Source organism: Merops nubicus, unplaced genomic scaffold (assembly GCF_000691845.1).
Source record: "Merops nubicus isolate BGI_N331 unplaced genomic scaffold, ASM69184v1 scaffold52227, whole genome shotgun sequence".
In the NCBI taxonomy this organism is placed as follows: domain Eukaryota; kingdom Metazoa; phylum Chordata; class Aves; order Coraciiformes; family Meropidae; genus Merops; species Merops nubicus.
The window spans coordinates 13521-33424 of NW_008620701.1; the positions used below are offsets into that span (position 1 = coordinate 13521).

The 19904-nt window shown below is 42.1% G+C and overlaps 1 protein-coding gene across 1 annotated transcript; it reads right to left on the reverse strand.

Annotated features, from left to right (window-relative positions):
• Positions 1-6216: 6216 nt before the first annotated feature.
• LOC103776655 (glycerol-3-phosphate dehydrogenase [NAD(+)], cytoplasmic-like) lies at positions 6217-15030 on the reverse strand. The gene is made up of 7 exons (XM_008944172.1): positions 14858-15030; positions 12852-12992; positions 11485-11623; positions 9643-9755; positions 7883-8116; positions 7626-7732; positions 6217-6313 (listed from the first exon to the last, which is right to left on the reverse strand). Exons 1-7 carry the CDS (start codon positions 14963-14965, stop codon positions 6217-6219), a joined length of 939 nt encoding a protein of 312 aa, XP_008942420.1. The 5' UTR covers positions 14966-15030.
• Positions 15031-19904: the final 4874 nt, after the last annotated feature.

A 19904-nucleotide genomic window follows, 5' to 3' on the forward strand; every position in this document is an offset into this window, starting at 1 on the left:
TCGGTGCAGACAGTAGTCAGGGAAGTACTGACAAAAGCAGCCAGAGTTTGAAAGGAGGAAAATTTACCTTGTCATCTTAATAAGTGCCAGTGTTTTGCTGAATTGCAACCTTGGTTTTGGGGTTTTTTTTTGATGTAACAAGATCCTCTATGCCAACTGTGTTAGACCACCTGGCAACTTGGTCAAGATTTAAAACAAGGATTATGCAGACAGTAGTCAGGGAAGTACTGACAAAAGCAGCCAGAGTTTGAAAGGAGGAAAATTTACCTTGTCATCTTAATAAGTGCCAGTGTTTTGCTGAATTGCAACCTTGGTTTTGGGGTTTTTTTTTGATGTAACAAGATCCTCTATGCCAACTGTGTTAGACCACCTGGCAACTTGGTCAAGATTTAAAACAAGGATTAACAGAACTGAGGGTTGTTTTATTGTTATGTCCTCTGTCTGGCTGGTAGCAAAGCATCCTCAAACTGGAAATATACCTCAGTGGTTTAGTCAAAAGCCATGTAAAAATCAGTTGTCATCACTGCTAATAACCCAGACCTACCTAAGCAGATGTGGGAGGTTTTTCTGTTTGTCAATTCTGACAATTTATCAGGAGAAGAACTAATTTAATTGCCAGTGATTGGCAGTTGTCTCCACAACTGGATTCTGCAGCTTTGAGGCTTCTCAGAATTCATGCTGGTTTGCTGTAAAGCAGCTAATTCTTGGGATTCACTTTAAACCTTTCTATGTGCATATGAGTGACATTTCAGACTGGTAACCAAGACAACTGCCTAGAAATCCCATTCTCATTTACCAGGTGCCAGTTTTACTGTGAAATTTAATACATCAAATGTTTGAATATTCTCAGAGTCATTTGCTAGGCAAATGCATTTCAATACTGACACCCAGTCTGTAGAACTGGGGTTGGATTTCTAATTATTTTTTAATTTTATTGGTTTGTTTCTTAAATTATGGCATTATTATTTTTTTAAATAGTGTGAACATAAATGCAGTTCTCACTTTTTGTTGAGGGGCAAATCGGTAGCGATGGCAGCTATAATCTTACAGGACCATATTGACTTCTCTAGACCAAAACCTACTGAATGTGGAATGAAAAGTCTGATCTACCTTTTTTTTTTTTCCCCCTTCACTTTTTCTTGAGTCTATAAATGCTAATATTATGGATTATTTGAGTATCTGTAGCAAGTTGAGAATCAGACATTTTGAACTGCATGAGGGCACACCTCGGTCCAAAATTAATCACTCGATGGTCAAAAGATGTAAGGGGAAGGAAGTGAGCAAAATATGTCTAGCTAAGGACAGCTGCTCGATGGGACACTTGTAAGGATATTTATATGTTCCTGGCTCTATAATGTGTTACAAATAATCCTGTTTGGAGTAGAATAAACTCTTAGGTGGTCCAATCCATTGTCTGTCCTCTTAGGATAGTTTTCATTCTTGGAAAAGTGTTAAACTTGAGGGAGCAGACATGCCCAGTGCACTGAAAAATGCAAATATAGGGAGAAAGATGATGTTACTCTGCTTCTTAAACATGCTGTGATGTTAGAATTGTCAGTGACTAACCAGATCCCTTTCTAAAATGAGAGGTAAGGGAATGCAAGGCGTGTGGAGTAAAATTTATTTAGCTACACTTAAGCCTGTTTAATAATAGGACTTCCATTGTAATTGTAAGAAAATCTTTGTGCCTACTGGATTTGGTGTGGGTGGTTGCTTTTTATTTAAAGAAACTCTTATAACACTGGTGAGGTGAGTAAGCTGCATCCTAAAACTGTCTGAAGCATCACAGTTGAGAGAATACCTTGCACTGGGATAGTTCCCCCTCTTAGCTGCAGGTAAAGTTTGCTCCAAGGCCTGGGCTAGCCTTAAATAGGTGTTTCTGAGAAGCAATACAAACTGGGAGTGAAATGCTTTAAACGTGGACGAGTTCAAATTAAGGAACGCTCAGATTAATAAGCAAATGCTGATTATTTTAATATATGCACAATCAACAGTTGGTGTAAACTGATTCCTTGAAAACACAAAGGTTTGCGAGTACATCATGGGTCCCGGGGGTTGATGCTGTATTTTTTGTCTGTTGTGCAATAATACAGTTGAAATGGTATCACTCGACAACAATGCTTTTGATACTTGAAATTATTGGTTATTTTTTCTTACTGTGAAATATTTGCACTGTCTGAACTTTCTGGTGACTTTATAACTGTCAAACTTTTTTACTGGTGTTAATTTATTGTGCTCAGTATTTGATATGCTAATCTCCTGTCTGTGTAAGTGTGAAATTTGTCATATTTAAGTGAATATTTTTATCTCCTGCACAGTTGTTTATCTTGAGGGCTTTTCTTTTATTCTCTCTTCCTGAGAATTAACTGAAAAATGGCTTAAAAAGTCAATGCTTACCTATGTCTGAATTGTATGCATTAATTAGAGAGAGGCTGTAGTGCATTGTTCCCACGGGGGAAAATCTGTCTGCCTGTCGGAGCTCTTGTGGCCAGATTCACCAGTACCTGCTGAGTAGCTGCATCAGTGAATCCAGTGAAGTAAAATTATTACTGCCTTAATAATCTGAGATTTCAGTCGTAATTTCTTTGACGTGCAGCCCTTCGACTGGCTGTGAACTGCAGAACTGGACAAGTTGGGGAGGGAAGGTGCTTCAGCAGGTAAAATCCAACATGTTGTGTGCCCTATCAGTGCATTAGCAGCTGTAGCTGTGCTGGAACTGCCAAGAAATATGTCAAGTTCAATTTAAAGTGAGAATGAATTGGTGGCTGTCAGAAAGAATATTTGAGTAAAACTGACTACCTCAGTTCTGTTTGTCTTCGAGTTAAGCTTCTAGCCTGCTGTGAACTTTCACATCTTAAGATGAATTAAGTCAAATCATGTCTCAGGTTCTTAAGAGCAAAATAAATACAGTAGGAAGCATAAGCCATTTTTGAGTGTAGAACACAGCTAAAATTGTAGCTTAAACCAATCGGCTAAGTAGCCTTAAGTGTAGTTTCCCCAGTAAAAGCTAATATTGATTTTAAATACAAGGTTTGCAGGCAGGAGCTTTAGGTGTCCTGGCCATACTGTGTCCAGTAGGCATCTCTGGCGTGTGAAAACCTTGAACTGCAGCCCCCAGGAGCCTCTGTATTTTCCCCAGAGTGGACAGGGCACCAGGGGCCCTGGAAACCACCCAGAAGGAAGCGACTTAACTTGCCTGCAGCACAAATATTTTCAGTATATAATGTCCACAATTTTAGTTGTTAAAAAACATTGTGTTTCCTTACAGAAGTGAGTTTGTCCTGTGGTCTTTCTTCCCCCGAGTAGTTCAAATCGGGAGGATTTCCATTAGCAGTCCAGGCAAAGTTGTGCTTTTAGGAACACGTTTTGCTGGTATTTGAAGCAATTGCAAGGAGGATAGCTTTTGGCTGGAGTATGCTGCAAGTGAAATTACACGGAGAAGCAGGTTATTCACTCCTCTTGAAATGAGTTGAGGTCTTAGGAGACTGTCACGGCCTGGGATGTAGGTTAATTACTGACAGAGAATCTTGACCCCCCCCCCATTAACTGACTGTCAGTCCAATGCAGCTCACTCTTTCTGCTGAGCACTAGTAAATTAGGAAGACTGATGTTGCTTAAAAGGAGACATATCCACAATCCCTTACAGGGACAGTTGGTTTAAAATCTTCCTGTCCTGCAAATCTTTCTGGTGGAATATATTTCAGCAGAAAGTGAGGCAAATGTCCTTTCTTCCCCACATTTCCTAGGAGCAACTTCCAGTCAGCTGAGCCAAGGTCTTTCCCTTTGAGATTTAACAACCAGCTTCTGCCTGGCTGACTGTGTCACCTGTCAGGACTAGGGTCTGTTTGTACACTAACTGATGGGATCCTACACTCCAGACTTCCCATGTGGAAATGTTGCCTTTTTAATGTGAATCTTACCTTGGAGATGAAATAACTGTTTTGAGAGATCTGGCCGACCTTGAAAATGTGTTTCCTATTTTGGTACAGAATGTAAATATAGAACAAATTATTTTACATAGATTTTGACTGGATTGAGATATAAGGGCTAATTTTTGTTATTTATGGAGTAAAAATGTCTGTGTAAGAAAAGTATGTCATACAAGAGAAGAAAAAATTGTTCATCAATAAAAAAATCTGTAGAAAATTGACTCTTCTTGTCCTTTTCTTTGGGGGCCAACTATTACTAACCGCAGGAATAAGTGCAGTAAAAGACAACCATTAAAACAGTCATTTATTTTGTGAGAATTTTGAAAAGTGAAATTACATTGAGTCTTAACATTGATCGCTTTATTAAACTCTTCTTTGATGCAACATTTGACAATCAAAGTGTACATTGTTATTAGCTCATGTATGACTTGCAGGAAGTTTGGCCTGCCGGTGACATAGGGAGGTTCCTGGATTCCCTGTCTCACACTCATGTACTTGACACGTAAGAATTAGGCAGTATGCAAGTAAGAATTAGGCAGTATGCAAGTCTTTTTCCACTTGAGGTGGGAGGTGCCGGCTCCCTGTTCTGTGTGAAGGGTCTGGCGCAGGGTTCCTGTCTGGGGGCAGGAGTGCTGGCGCTGCCCTGCGGAGCCCGGCGCCGTGGGGCGGGGGCGCAGGGCTGTGGAGGAGGTGAGACACCACTGCCGCCGTGCAGCAGGGATCGGGCTGCTGCAGGCACGGGGCTGGGTACCGAGCCGGCTCTGCCAGCTCTGAGATTGGCACTTTTACAAGATATAACTGCAGTACATTTATATATATTACTCTGATAACATTCCTCTAAAATGCAGAGTGGAGATGATTTTATAATTAGCTTCCCCCCCAAGCACTATGCCAGTGAATACATAGATTAAAAAAACAGCACTTGCTTTCCTCTGCTATTTTGGCAAATCAGGTAAAGCAAAGCAAAAGTAGGTTACTCGTCCTTTTGTTTGCCTTGCCTACTAAAACAGGAGTCTTTCAAAAGGGTATTAAAGCTTATAAAAGGTGCCACTCTTCATTTCATAGAAGGCTTGAACTCTGAAAAAGATCAGGTATGTAAAGTTACCCAAGTACAACTAGGTTTAAAAAGTTTTGTTTCTAAAATTAACGCCACTGGTAGCAAAATAAAATATCCGGTAGGGGAACCAGTTTTTGTTGGCAACGCAGAACTCGATGGAGAGAGAGGTCTCTGGAGCATGAGCTGCTGCTGCAGCAGCGGGGTCGGGGCGTTGCTCTGCAGCCTGGAAAGCTGCACTGGGGGCAGCAGTGGAGTTAAAATGCAGGCTAGGTTCAGGTGCAGTTTTACCTATTTCTGTGAGTCTGTAGCGGTCGTTTTCACAGGTGTATGAGAAGTCAAGTATCACAGGGGGTTTTCACTGCTTCTTGTTACACCCTCAGAACAACAGCATTGCACAAGCCGAGTCGTGCACATCCTCCTTGCCAGCCTCCAGTTCTCCCCTCAGCTTCTACGAGTTAATGACACTGGCTTGCTGAGAAATCTTGATGTTTACATAAATGTAGCCAGCTATTCAGTTTATTATTTTCTGTATTTTAACAGAATACAGTAAGCTTAACAACAGCCAAACTACTACTGAGGATTCCTAGTGTCCTGAACTTGAAACATACCCTATCCTTTCTCCTTCCCCCTGCCCCTTAAACTGTTTAATTTATACATCTGCTGGACATTCACATGTGTCCGAGCACAGTAACAACACCTGTTTTTCCAAAGAGGCTCACACTGGGAAATTAAATCAAGGAAACAAATATAAAAAAATCATTTGTGCTTGAGGGGAATTATGGAAACTCAACATTTGCCCAAGGGATTGTATTTATTGCTGTCAGACTTTATGTTTTTTTTTCGGTTTGGTTGAGTTCTTTGATTTTTCTGCATTTTGTGCTGTTCTGTAAGTTTTATTAGCAGGCAAAACGTTGAGGTTCATGTAAGCTAGCTTGAGCTTTTTTTGTGGAAATTATAAAGGGAACTGTTTTCAATCAACAAGAAAGTAATTCTGGTGAAATTCCCACATTACTAGCTCAAATAAAATACTGTTAAATTTTACATTCATTTCCTCTTCCTTGGGTATAATGTTGAAGTTAAAGGCAGGTTATTACCCCCAGAATGAGGATACTGAAATACATTCTTTGTTGCTTTTAGAGTAAGTGTCACATGACCTGTTTCTTTATTTGCCATGGAGTGGACAGAAGTCCTGGGAAGATGAGACTGCAGCCAGGTGAGGATAGGGGATCCCTACATGTGCTCGGGGTGGTTCTGCAGGCACGTGATGAATTCCTGGATCGACTGACTCTCGTAGCAGATCTTGTAGATGGTTGTAAATAATGGAAACCTAAAAGAAGTGTGTAGCAATGAAAATAATTTTAAAAATTTATATAAACATTTCCATTACATTTAAAATGGGAAAAATATTTATCTTTTTTTTTTCTTTCTTACATTAGATGGAAAGTGGAAGACTTCTCCCAGTCTGTACAATATAATTTTAAATTAGAGGTGCCTTTACTGGAAGACTATAAAGGGCAAGTCAGAGGAGCTTGGGACAGTTCTTGGGGTTGACAGCAGAGAAGAGCTAGTCTGAGACAAAATTGCTATCCAGTAGCTTGTTGGTTTTTTTAAAACAAATGTTGAATTGCATATCCTCTTTTTCCTTTGTGTGCAAATGCATATCTAATTTGCATGCATTACGGATAACAAAAAGACTAAAAAGAATGAAAATGTCTAATAATTTTCCAGGCTTAAAGGGCTCTTTCACTTTTGCAAGCTCTTAGTCATTATGTGGTAAAAATTGAATCCACTAGAATGACTTGGAGCTGTGTGTAACTAAGTGCAATTAATTATTAGATCAAGTTTTGATTAAAAGTTCACGTCATGTCAAAATTAGCTTTCCTTTTCTCTCTTATTTTTGAAAGATAATGCCACTCCAGTCTTCTGTCTCTGTTATAATTCTAATAGATTTTTTTTGTGAAAAGTATTTATTTAGCAGTGTTTGACCTCTCAGTACTGCTAATGTGTGAGAGAGAATGGGACGGGGAGAAGTTTAGCTTTTCTGTTGTTTAAAGGTCTCAAATTATAAATAATCTTACATAATCCCAAACAATTAGGAACCCTTCCCTGCCCTGCCCTGCCCTGCCCTGCCCTCTCAGCATTATCTGTGGCACTAAAGCATTGATATCAGCACCTATTACCTATAGAGCGTGTGTAATATTTTTTTATTAGGAGTATGCTCCCAGGTTCTATAGTGAGATGAGCTAGCTAACGTCTGTGCTGAGAGCAGCATTGCTGCAAGCTGTAATGGTGATACACTGGGAAGAAGAAACCCTGTGGCCCATAGAGGTGTTTGCAAGCTGACTCTGGGTATAGCCTTCAGTCTTTTTTAGGGGGATGGGGATGCCTGGGTAGCTCCTTTGCATTATTATTATATTTTTGGTTTCCTATCTGTTTGTGGCTTGTCTTTTCTAATGCTGTTTAGCCTTCATGCCATCCTGCTGACCATGGCAATGAGAGTTCAGCTTACGGTGGCCCAAGATGTAGAAAGCAGTTGTTACGGAAACGACCAAGGTAACTGGACATGAGTACCATTAAGGAGATTATGGATCACTCATCGTCTCTTGTTGATTCAGCTTTTTAAAAATAAAAGCACTTACTTATCAAGCATGTTTTTTTGTTTCAGAATCTTGTAGACTTCAGCTGAGGTCTGAGGACCTTGCAGCTTTTGTCCATTCAGCATCTCATTTTCCAGTTCCTCGATGGACTAGAAGAGAGGAGAGTGATTACTTGGATCAGAGGGGATACTGCTGCGATACCAGCAGTCACCAAGAAGGCAAACAGCTAATGCTGCCTTTCTAGAACACAGAAGGATTTCTTCATGAGCTGGTGTAAAACATTTCAAAGTCCTCCTTACTTTTCCTGTGCGAGCGAAGGCTTCTGCCACTCTCCTGTTGCGTCCCCCGTAGCAGGTGGTGATCAGGTCAGCGACGCCGCAGCTTTCCAGGAAGGTGCCTATGGACACCGGCCCCTTGCAGAATATCTTGGCAAAGGCCACCATTTCCATAAGGCCCAAACGTATAACGGCTGCCTTGGTGTTGTCACCGAAATCCAGCCCGTCACAGAACCCAGCTCCCACTGCTACGATGTTCTGGAACAGTTCAGGGGGAGATTCAGAGGAGGAAAGGAAGCGCTCAGGCACCAAGAGTGGCTCATCAGCGTGCTCTGAGCTTTAAGGAAATCACACCAGCAGGAGGTTCCATTTCCAATGACTATGGGGTTATCTTATGAAGAAGGTTGACAGCTAGGTAGTGTTGAACAGAAGTAGATGAACTTCTACAAGATTTTTATAAAGCACCCACTGTTGTTCCCATGGGCAAAAATGGGCGCAGGTTGCACAATACAGTAACGCTGCGATCACGTGTGTGTGCAACTCAAGGTTTGGTTTTCTGCAGGTTCTACGTGGGGACTCACTGACCTTTCTGGTTTAGCTATTTAAAATATCCCACACAGGGTAGGTGTTCTCTGTGGGTCTCTAATTTAACAGACATGGGTTCTACATACAGATGGTGCAGTAGATCAAATTTTGATTTCACCTGCAAAAATGATCACTAGAATTTTGCCCTTTTCTACAGCTCTAAACATATCTATCTCTTGGGGTCCTAAACATCTTCACAACTCCTCACCGTTGTCCTGCACACCTCCCTTCCCACTTCCTAAATAAGTCCCCAAGTAAATGTAGTTCACTGTATATGAGTAATATGTCCCCTCGTACTGCTGTTGAACTGTTTGCTCTAGACATGCCCACGCCCCGGTGTAGAATTATTTTATTTTTTTTGACAAAGGTATTGCCAAAGCAATGATTTCAAGAAGAGCAAAGCTTTCCCACAAAACAGAAACTACCTCTCCCCCTTCTGTGCATGCCCCCAGTTTCCAGTCTGTGTCCGAAAGCAAAATATGGGGGTATTTGGTTTTACATATAAAGAAATTTTTCTTTTCCTATGTAAGGTTAAGCAGGACCAATTCTTTCCTAGCCAGTAATCCCCCCTCCTCCAAGGAAAGGTGAATTATTGCAGTACACATGATTGAATGTATGAACAAATACAAAGGGCCACAGGCTAGAGTCACTTTCACCATGTTTAAAAGGAAACTCCAAATCTAACTCAAGCGCCTCCTCCTTGGAAACCTGGTGGTTTTGGTATAATTTCTGATTCAGGCTGGGATCTCAATGTGGGCAATACTGAATGCTGCACAGACAATGCACAGCCAAAACAGAGCATTGCTTCTGATGCAAACCTTCTAGCAGGTTACTACTTGAGCCATGGAAACAAGTTCTTAGTGGGAGCTACTATACGTAGTAAAAGTCTTTGTTCCATTTTCTTACAATGTGCAGGCAAGAAGATAGGCTGGACTAAATTCTAGCCTCAGAAGCAGAGATGCTGGTAAAATAAAGGTAAAAATACAACTATATTTTGAGATGCTTTGCCAGCAGTTATACTTTTATGTAAATTTTCCCTTTTTTGCAGGTTGGAAAAGTGGCACGTGAACGACGCATGTTGCCTGTGCTCACTCAATCACACGGTGGCAGGACTCATATTAGACCCTGTGGCTTACAGAAGACTCAGGTGAGGGTAGAATTCAGACCTAATAAAAACATTTTGGTTTGAAGTCACTCACTTTTAAGGCTCCACAAATCTCCACTGTATCAGAGTCAAGCACCACAGTAATCCTGAAATTCGGGGTCTGCAGTAATTCTTTAAAGATTTCTCCTTGGCTTTTGTTTTTGCACCCTGTGGGAAGGAAGGATGAAAGCTGGAGCATTTTTGCAATGCTTGAGATTACACACAATTAACTGAAACCTGAAAAAAGGTCCCAGGGACCACTCTAGTTTTTGTGGTCCCAGTAACTGGATGCTGCTAAACAAGAGATTTGTGTGACAGCAGTTCCTGCTGCTGGAAGCCAGTGTTAAATGTATGCAAGTCCCAGGACATTGACCAGGCATCACTTTAATAATAACTTTAAATAACACTTTAAAGAGCTTAAAAGTAGATAGTCCCTAAGGCAGCCTTCTGCCTGAGAAATGTTTTATAACCACAAACCCTGCAAAAGGTAATACTTATAAATTGCTTTGTACAGCACAATGCAGTACAATTTCTGCTTTGAAAACGTAAACCAGTGTAATTACTAAGTATTATTATGGGGCATAAATGGTTAAGGACCAGTTAATGCCCAGTTACAGGGAGACTGACAGATGATGACAATTGAAAAAATGCTGGAACATTTTTGTTTACCAATTCTGTGGTGGTCATGTATCATGTCATCACTGTGCTCGCCCTGCGTACTGAGAGGAAGACTACAGAGCCTTCAGCAGAAAAAGGACTGAGGCTTGCCTTTTCCAGAGAGTCCCTGGCCAGCTGGGCAAAGACTTTTGAATGGAGTTTCACTTAATTTTTTTATATAATGCAGCTTGGTTTCCTTCAGGGAGAACTCAGCAGTGAGTTTTACTAGCCTGAGGCACTGCACTCTGATAGCTATGGAGTTTCTGCCCCATCTCACAATGAACTTTTTGGGTTTGCTTCTTGTTCTTAACAATAATTAATGTTGGGGGATACCTTGTCTCTTTGAGGTGGTTGTTTCTGGGCTATGTGGCTTTCCATGAGGGCCAAAGCTCTTTGCATAGTCAGCATCACAGCATGGCTTCACACTGGGCCAGCGCAAGTTAAATACCCCTCAAGAACATGAATATTGCTCAACTTTCCTAATCATGTCCAGTCCTATTGTGTCTACTTGCTCTGCCAGCATCAAACACCCAGCTGGGACAGTTGTCACTATTACTGTAACATTTCCAAGGCAAAGGAACGGTCTCATAACAGCAATTTTTTTGTTTTTTTTTTTTTTCCTTCCCTAGCTATAGACGGATGTAACTTTCCTTTCAACTGACCTTAAAAATCTATGGGTTGTAAAAACTACTGGATGAGCTTTACAGATCAGGTCAGACCCAGTTCTGGGAGGATCTGAGGCTATGTCTTGGCAAGGAGTCTGAATGCAAGGGAGGAACATAATGTTACTGGGGAGGGGTTGTTTTGATTTTTTGGCTCTTTTTTTTTCAAATAAAGAAATTTGATGATGGAGAAATACCCCTCGGGGAGTGTGAGCACATATGAGCTTCTGATTACACTCCTCCAGCTAGCTAGCCTGCATAGTGCATCAACTGCTGAGGGACTCAGTGTTGAGCTGTACAGACACAAAAGATGACTCTTGCCAACTCCTACAGAAACAGGATTAAGCTGTAATTTTTTAAAGGATTAAATTAGCTCTCAGCACTGAAATGTGCTGTCAGTTTGGATCCTGCCAGCACCAACCTCCCTGTAAATCACACTGCCTCCCTGAATGAGCTCAGTGGGCACTGCACCCACCACGTCTCATCCCCCTGCTGCCTCCAGACGTTCTCCTGCTGCCCAGCCACCGGCCAAGTTAAACACCAGCCAGCGGCTCCAGTTCGCTCTTCGCCATAGTTACCAATGGTGGTTTCACAGAACTGCTCGTCAGCCACTTCTTTGGCTATGTTGGCCCCCATAAGAACACTGATGTCTATTTTCAGGTGCTCTCGGATGAGGTCAGATATGAGCTTCAGGCCGTCAGGACCCTCATCGATCCCCTGAACAAAAGATGATAGCCACAGCTAGGTTATGAGGAAAACAACAGCAGCAGAGCATTGCTGAGGCAGAAGGTGTCCTGTTGCCTGCAGCTCTCTGGTTTTAGTTGGAAGGACTTGGGCCTTATACTCACTACTATTAGCCATTGATACAAAGGCTCTGGGTTTGTACTTTGATAACTGCGAATTCAAGGCAAGTTCAGGGAGAAGGCAGCAACAGTTGATGTAACCCTGCAAGAGGCCTCGCATCCAGGGCTGCTGTCCTCAGGCTCTCTTTGATGCTGTATCTTTCCTTTGTATTAAATTCTTGTAGCACAGAAGCAGGCCTTTAAATTAAGCCTGAAAGCAGTGGCTTTTTTTGCAAGACCTAATAATCAGAGTACTTAGTTGGTGTTAAGGAGTATACTGAAGTGTCTTGGCGTTTTTTTAAGCTAAAGAAAGAAATTTGCAGGAATTTCCTTCCTCTCCCACTCTCCTCTCCTCTCTATACTGCTTCTTGTGAGATAACTTCTATAGAGGGGGAAAAAAAAAAGTGGGGGAAGAGGTGGTATTGCAGTCTGAAAACCTGAATTATGCTTTTTTTTAATTAGAATTTTAAATTGGGTATTTCCTGTAATGCAATGAGAAGCAGCAGCGGTAGACTCTATTCCTATGCTTTGCCTTTGGCTTTTAGTTTGAGATTCTCTTAAAATGTTAATTCTTTTTAAGATTATGATAATCTGGCACCTCTAACTTTAAAAACAGATTCCTCACTTCAGGACACCCTGAAATTGCTTCAGTTCTACAAAAGCATTAGTGTTATTGTGCAGTTTTAATGCTGCCAAGAACAGCTTCAGCATGTACTTTGAAGAGGCACTTTGACCCAGGGCTCTTTCCAGCTAAGAGTTAATTGAGGCTGTAGCCTGATGACTATTTTTCCTGGCAGCAGCACGAGCTTATATAGGCCTCTCTCTGCCCATTTTCAGCTCTGTGCTAGACCAAATGGAAACTGATCCAGGCTAAAGATGGCTGGCAAAGCTGGTCACCCTTAGCCCAGCTGGGCTGCCCCATCCTTTCTTCTCTGTGGCCACATGAGCAGCAGCAGGGCTAGCAGTGGCTGGGCAAGTTTTAACTCTTGCAGAAAGAAACACTTGTGTTTATACAGCACACGAAGCTGAGGACTGAAGCTCCTACCCTTACGTTGAAGCTATTTACTCTGTACAGATTGAGACTTGTGGAGATGACAACTTACCTTGATCAGTGAAATCCCAAATGTCCCAGGTTTTATCTGGCCTGCAATCTGCTCACAGACTCTTCCAATAAATTGATGTGGCAAAACAAATATTAAAATGTCTGCCCCATTTGCTGCTTCCACAACGTCCGGTACAGCCACCTGGAACAAGAGTGACAAGCAAAATGAGGCCCAGGTAGGAATCCTCACACCTTGCAAGACACCAACTTGCCCAAGGCATTGAAGACATGTGGCAGATGTTCTTAATTCTAAATGGCCAGCTCTTCATGTGAACAACTGCAGCTCTCTTCTGAAATCTTCAAAGCAGCCTAACTATTTTAGGGTTGGATTTTTTAATAATTTTGCTTTTAAGTTGCCTCCTATCTCAGCCCTTTGTGGATTATCTGGGGATTATCCACAAATATTTAGATACTTTCTAAACATTCACTGTCCTGGGAAGCCCCCTTGCTGGTTCAGGTTCTTCAGGTGGTTCCTGAAGACACTGAGCAACCCCATATAGTTCTGGTGGAATGAGTGGTAGCACCAGGGAGCACAGGAACAAAGCAGGGTGGTGAGACAGAGCCTCTTCTGGCAACCTTTAGTTTCCATTGGTTACCAGCTGAGAGCTACTCAGGAACAAACTGTATCAAAAGGCAGAGATTATTATCATATTTGGGGTGGGATGTGTTGTTTGCTTTATATCTATAGCAACTTGACCAAGAGTTACCCAATGTGCTGAATAACTAGCAGGCTGTATCTTCCTCCAAATGCTAGCCTAAGTCAGAACAACTCAAGCCAGGTTACAGAGGCAATGGCAGGTGACTTTGAGCCTGCTATCACAAGCTGTTTACAATCAGAGCAAACACTGCTTTGGATGCAGCCTTGGAGCACAGCACCTTGGAGCATACCACCTCAGAGCAGGCAGGATTCACAGCAGGAGAACCAGAACTGCTGCCAGCAAGGCTGCTTCTCCAGGAAAACAGCAGTGCAGGAGTGGGGAAGCAGCTGGCAGCACTCCACAGATAGTGCTCCTCTCTCTCTAAAATGTTGCAGAGCAACGCAAGGAACAAATCAGTTGTTTTTTTTTTTTTTTCTCAGTCAGAGATAAAGGTGTGAGGGTCCCTCCAGGCTTCACTGCAACCAGCTGATTTCTAGTGGTAAAGCCTCAGACTTTGCTATAGACAGGACGAGGCTGATCTGGAGCCATGATGACAAGCCTGTTGATCTGCTCAAGAGTTGTAAAAATAACAAGGACAAGTCAACTGCAACCCAGGAACACTGTGTGCCAAGTTCAAACCACGGGCGTGCAAATACGCAGTCGCAGCACTAAATGGAGAACTAAACATAACCACTCTCCAAGCACCGAGACCCACCACGTGCAGCACCCTAACTTCCTTTTACAACCACAACTGTTGCAGGAACCTGGCACTACTTTCTTTAATTCATTAAAAAGTGGCATTTCCAAAGATCTTGAACAGCCAAACCCCCTCACCTGCTTCGGTACCAGTTAATTATCTAAGCTGAATAATTTGAAATGCATAACTTGGTATTTTAAACGTTCAAGAAAATGAAATGCCCTATATTTTGGGTGGCATTTAAGGTATTATTAATCACATCAGCCAAGAGCTGATAGCTCATTATTCATCTTGTAAGCCACAGCTGTTAGCTACCGATTTCTTTCTTAGAAGAAGGGAGAGCAGTAGCTTTCCTTTTTTCTCCCAGAAGATGCTGTGGGTTTGAAATGTCTCACTTCTGTATAGACAAATCTCTGCCTGCCATGTCTAGAGTTGTGCTGGTTTCTGCCAGAGAGGAGGATGGTGTGTTAACAGCACCTGACAGTTGGGTGTTTGAAGTTGTGTGTGACACAGAGACAAGCAGAAGCCACAGAAGTCAGTTCTGTGTCAACGGTGGACTGAGGTGGCAAACCAGGACAAAATAGTGAATTACCCAGTTTTAGTTTTGCTAGGTGTTTCCTCCCTCATAAAACCCAGAAATGTCAGTGATTGATTTTTTTTTTTTCAACTTACCACATTTTTGGGTATCTTGTAGCCAGGCAGATATTTAACATTTTCATGTTCCTGGTTGATTATTTCTGAGAGTTTTATTCCATTTATGATCTCTTCAAATACCCACATGTTGACAGTAGGATCAAATCTGTTGGACTTTTGGACATTTTTGCCAATGATTCTTGCTATGGCTGATCCCCTTTAAAAAGGGAAAACAAAAATTAAATTACTAATAGGAAACAAATAGTTTTATTGTGAGTTGGAAACGCAGATTACTTTAAACATACTAACTCATAAAAGGCCTCTGATATAAAGCTCTTCAGGTGCTTGCTACACTTCTCAGAAAGCTTTTTCCACTACCTTCCATCAAAAACCTGTCAGTTTAAAAACACAGAAAGTAGAACCAGAGAAAACATAACTGTAATAAGGGATCAAAGAATAGATAAGAGTGGGAGTCTGATGCACCATCAACAGCACTATAAAAATACAGTATCTGGGATTAAAATATCTTTTGTTCCTAGGACAATTCTTTTTTTCTGAAGACCAACAAATGCAAAATAATCCAGTGCTGAATGATCTCACAGTGACAGCCTTTGTACATCTCACCTAACACAGATGCATCCCACTTTCCTAAAAATAGCCAAACAGTTGCAATTTATTTAAGACCTAATTCCTCAGAAATTGTTCTTTTCTGAAAAACAGGACAAAACAAAACAAACCTTCAACCTTATGGTTTCTCTTTGTTTATTGTTCTAATTATCACTGTAACCAGATCTGTAATAGTTGCAGCCTGAGGATATTTTAACCATCCAACTTACTCTTCTTCAGTCATATTGAATTTTTTTTTTAAACTCAGTTCAGACAATAACATTATTTCCCCATCACCACTGCAGCCTTGCAAAACATTCTCTTATTTTCTTGGCAAAAGAGAGTTAAAAACCCTGCAGAAAATCCTGGAAGTATTGATTAATGTTTGTTAAATTATATGTGGAGGAGGTGTGATTATTTTTACTCCTCTGTTCCCTCTTTCCATTTTAATGTGACTTCAGTCTTTCAGGTACTGGCTGTTCTAGTAACACAACTGAGAGAGGAGCTCCAGATGCAAAACCCTTGTCCTCTGACCCACTTGTAACACACCTGTAGTGAGGAGGGCAAGAACAGCATTTAGCTGTGGTATGTTTTCTGGAACTGATTAAGGTCTCGAATGTATCCAAGACAAAGTCCAGGTAGGTCTGCCCTGTCAATGGTTCAAAGGGAAACCACGTTGTATCTGGCTCCCCTTGGCTCAGACATGCTTTTGATGTAACAGGCTTGCACAAGGCTGAATTGCTCAATAAGCAATAAAAGAATAAGGGCTTCATCTTAATCTTTAACGATAAAGAAATCCTACTGAGATGAGGTTTCACTTTGCTCAGTGTTGACTCTATGCTATAGCCTAAGCTGCTGTAATGCCTTACTGGTTTTTTGTTTTGTTTTTTTGGTCAGTCATTTGGCTTTTTTTGTTTGTTTTGTTAAGAGATTAGTTGGTTTGGTCTTCTAAAATAGTTAGGGAAATGTTTTAGGGGTGAACCTTTATTATAAGAGTTCTGCTATTTGGAGAGAGAGGCATGCAGTCATACCCTACATTCATATTACTTATAAAATTACTTATATTTTAGTTCTCTTGCCCTGTCATCAAGCACAATCAAGGCTTGAGTTGAGGATGAATTGTGCCTCTGCACAAGAAATGTGTATTAATAAGAACATTAATTAATTAATAATTTATAACAGATAAGCTTGAGATCTAAATTCATTGTCGACGTTGTGCTGGCGTCTCCAGCACAAGCTGGACGATGAACTTAGACCTCAAGCCTAGCCATAAAAATAACTTTTTTAGCTATGTACCAAGTTGGTGTGATTTTCTGTTGGATGATGCAGGCTCCAGCTCTAACCTCTGAAGTCCTGAATGGGACTTGCAACTCTCAGTAGGTAAAACTGATCTTCTAGCAGAGCTGTCATTAGCACCACACTTGGATGCGGCCACCCAAGTATTTTCCTATTGACAAGATATCGGTGCAGGTATCTGAGGCATATAGGTAGCTCTATAAATGACAGTATTTTTGTTTGGTTTCTCTTCAGGTGAATGAGGATTCGAGGGAGAAAGGATTTAATGCCTAAAAGGCATTGAGTAGCCATCAGGGAAAACACCTTGCCACAAAGCCATCAGTTTGTCCAAAACCTGATGCTCTGTTTACTTAGTCTCTTTAAAATTCAGTCCCTGCTGATCAGCCTTGGGAAGAAGAACTGCTTTGTCTGGGAAGGAGGCGTTGGGTAGACTACAGAGGCTTGGCAGAAGAGGGCTGCTTATGCAAACAAAACCAAGGACGTTCACATGTAAAAACTTGGCCATGGTTTTATTTCCCCCAAAACTCAATTTAGTGGAGATTAATAGAAGGCAGAGAACTCCACTCAAATAATTTTTAAAAGTAAATGAAATCTACCAATCAGGTTTTTTTTCCTCCAGTTGTGTTAATTCATGTTGGAAGTGATTTACATATTGCTAAGAAAAAGGCAGCTTTTATCTGGAGACTTCCTGTCAGTATAATGAGAAAGCTTTGATGTAGAATAACTCAAATATGACCCATTATTTACATATGTGGATATGAAAATGTTTGTGGCATACATCAGATCTGGTGAAACGTAGAGCTTAACAGACCCCAGGAAGCAGCCAGTCCCTTCCTTGCACAAAGGGCAGTCACATAGACATAGGCCATTCCTAGTATTTTAACCCAAATCTTTCTTACTGCAGTTTATACCCTTTTCTGTTCTAGAAGGAGGGAATATTGTTCTTCTCCTTTAGATGCTTGGAGATGATCACAACCTTCTCCAGGCTCTTTCTTAGCCAATCACTCCAAATATTTAAAATTTCACTCAGGTTGGAAAGGATCATGAGAAGTCTCCAAAGTGAGAACAACACTGAGTTCAGATGGGTTGATCAGGGCTTTGTTTAGTCAAGTCTTGAAAACTTTCCAAGGACCACTTCCTCTCTGGGCCACCTGCCCCAGTGCTCAACATTTTCATAGGGCTTTTTTCCCCCCTCTCTTTTCATATATTGAGTCAGAACCTTCTCTGGTTCAATTTTTGACCACTGGCTCTTTGTTTTCCTTCTGTGCACCTCTGCAAAAAGCCTGGCCATCTGTCCATATTGAAGACAAGAACCTAGTTCAAGCTGGATCTTCACTGGGAACTCTGTAGCCCAACTGAATCTAAGAAGATTGGGAGAGCTTTTGGATTCTGAAGGGCTAGGCAGTGAATTACACCCGTTTTTAGATGCAGGTAACTGAACCATGATTAGCATAAACACAAACCCTCCTGCACCTGACTGGCAACCACAAAATGCAGTGCAGCACTTGTGGTGCACCACATCACTCAAGAGTCTCCTAGAAGCGTTGACTTATGAAGTCCCTGTGACCTGCTGAACTTCTGCAGCTGACGTGAACGGTGGCAACATGCTGCATCACATGTTGACCACATTTCTGAGCTGCAGGAAACACTCAAGAGCTGTAATCTGAACTGCCACCCAAATAGTCAGGAGGAACATAAGAAAAAATGTTTGCCAGTGACAGACATTATGTTTCTGTGTTGTGCTAAGGCAACCTGCTCTGCCACAGAGGCTATGAATAGATGTGATTTATCACCAGACCGCAATGTTTATCTCCTCCCCAAAGACTTTACAGTCTATGTAATATGGTAGGAGGAAGAGATGGGCCCAGACAGACAGGCAGTATGAGTCAGTAGATTGAATGAGTTGAGGTCTGTGTATCTCTGTGGAATAACTCTTTCCATGTTTGCAGGTACATATGAAAAAAAAGTGAACTTTCGCAAGTACAGATCTGAAGGAAGACAATTAAGTGGGTTTGGAGAATGTCTTATGGCGAGGGGACAGCCCGGGAAAAGCAAGAGGTGCTTGCTTGAGGATGCAGCAAGACAATGATGAAGGCTGTCACTGTGGGCTGACCAAAGGTAAGAGCTGCCTCCTAGACACACAGCCATGGCTGCTGAGGTCCTTGGGAGTGACAAGGGGCTGCCTGTGCAGGCTTGGATGCCTGTGGTTAAGGTGAGGGATAAGAGGGTGGTAGGGGAGGGATGCAAATGCTGGAATGACATGGTGAAAGTGGCAAGTGGGGAAATGCTGGTGCAGAAATGATGGGGCAAGACAGCATCCTTCAGGGCTAAAGCCAGCCAGGTGCACAATGGTAAGTTCCCAGGGCACACCTACCTGTGCAGGTACATGTGGAAGCCTGTGTCGGGAGATGTCACGCACGAAGAGCCTGTGACCCGGAAAGGGCATGCACGGGGGGGCTCAGGAAGCAGTGGACTGGTTTTGCAAGGCAGGAAAGCAGAGAGCCGTACTTTATGTTGTGTTCTCAGCAGCTCTCAAACCACCACTCCCTCACCTATTGATTTTTTTTGGCGTTTGCTTCCACATAGCTGTCAGCTATTTTAAAAATCTTAAGGAGCTTGCCCTCCTTGTACAAAAACAATCCATAGAACTACCTGCAGGGTGGGTTTGGTAATCTCAATGCATGCACATGCATGTTGATCTGTTTGTTTGCACTTTGCTTATATAAACCCTAAGAAAAGTAAGATGCAAAGTCCAGTGACAGTCCAGGAGCTCTGGAGACCCGTGCTTTTGTCCACCCAGAAAGGACTGAGCAGTAGCAAACATATTCTTGTGAGGGGGGCTAAGGATAAATGAAGGACCCAAATACAATGCTTGCATAAGGTTCCCTCTGCACCAAGGTGCTGAGGAGGCTGGAAGTGAAAGGTGTCAGTAAGGGCTTGAAATGAAGCCTGTGCCCTGGTTCCTTCAAAGGAATACAAACAGCAGCACCACCATCCTCACTGCTGGATGCTCACAGCCACAACTAACTCCAGGGGCACAGCCTGGTCCTCGCTGGAGCCTCCCCGCGCTGTCTCCAGGCTTGCCACGGCTCACGCACCTCCGCGATGCAGGAGCCTCACATCTTTCCAGTTCCCACTGGCTGGTGTATCTCGCTGGCGTGTTCAAGGCCAGGCTGGATGAGGC

Coding starts and splice junctions, on each gene's coding strand:
- LOC103776655 (XM_008944172.1), bottom strand. CDS start 14,965: ATGTGGGTATTTGAAGAGATCATAAATGGAATAAAACTCTCAGAAATA. Junction 8,117..9,642: donor AGATTTGTGGAGCCTTAAAA/GTGAGTGACTTC, acceptor GAACTGTTCCAG/AACATCGTAGCAGTGGGAGC. Junction 7,733..7,882: donor CCTTCGCTCGCACAGGAAAA/GTAAGGAGGACT, acceptor CCTCTCTTCTAG/TCCATCGAGGAACTGGAAAA.